We start from the raw sequence: 535 nt of genomic DNA, 5'->3' as shown, positions 1-535 counted from the left end.
AAAGCTTCGGTTCTGCCCTAAAACGAAAAGCTTGGGGCAACAGGCAGCTCGCCAAAAAGGCTTTGAGGAAGATCCAAAGCAGAAAGCACACGAACACACCCCAAAACACGCCGCGTAGGGAGCGGACTGCCTCGCTCCGTGTTGCAAGGGGACACACAGGCCCCCCCACCCCCCTCGTACATGAAATAGGCGCCACCCCCAAGTTATACAGCCCAGAGCGGACCAGAGGGAAACCCGCGCTGCACCCCCAAACCCCGTGACGTTGACGGCCGCTCAGGCCAACCGAGCGCAGCCGCTTGAAGCCGAAAGCGGCATCACGAACCACCCCCGACCGGGGAGAGGGGGGAAAACTGTCTTAAACCCACCGAGTTCTGCCAACGAACCGAAAACCCACCCACTTCCCGGGAACCTTTCAACCCGCCGGTAGCTGCCCCAGGCCCCCCTCCCCGTCCCGGCAGTGGTCTCGGCTCTTCAGCGGAGGGGGGTGGCTCTGAAAAGAGCCGTTGGGTTGGGCTGGGGGCCATCCGGGGCCGGC

The 535-nt window shown here is 63.4% G+C and overlaps 1 protein-coding gene across 1 annotated transcript in view; it reads right to left on the bottom strand.

Annotated features, from left to right (window-relative positions):
• Window positions 1–412: 412 nt before the first annotated feature.
• LOC104512841 (histone H2B 5-like) overlaps window positions 413–535 on the bottom strand; it is a 502-nt gene continuing 379 nt past the window's right edge. Inside the window, exon 2 of the mRNA XM_010155982.1 lies at window positions 413–490. Within this exon, the coding sequence (XP_010154284.1) occupies window positions 413–490 (78 nt within the window). The remainder of the gene's footprint in view (window positions 491–535) is intronic.

This window comes from Eurypyga helias, unplaced genomic scaffold (assembly GCF_000690775.1).
Source record: "Eurypyga helias isolate BGI_N326 unplaced genomic scaffold, ASM69077v1 scaffold48147, whole genome shotgun sequence".
Classification (NCBI taxonomy): Eukaryota; Metazoa; Chordata; class Aves; order Eurypygiformes; family Eurypygidae; genus Eurypyga; species Eurypyga helias.
This window is presented reverse-complemented; position numbering and strand designations above follow the sequence as displayed.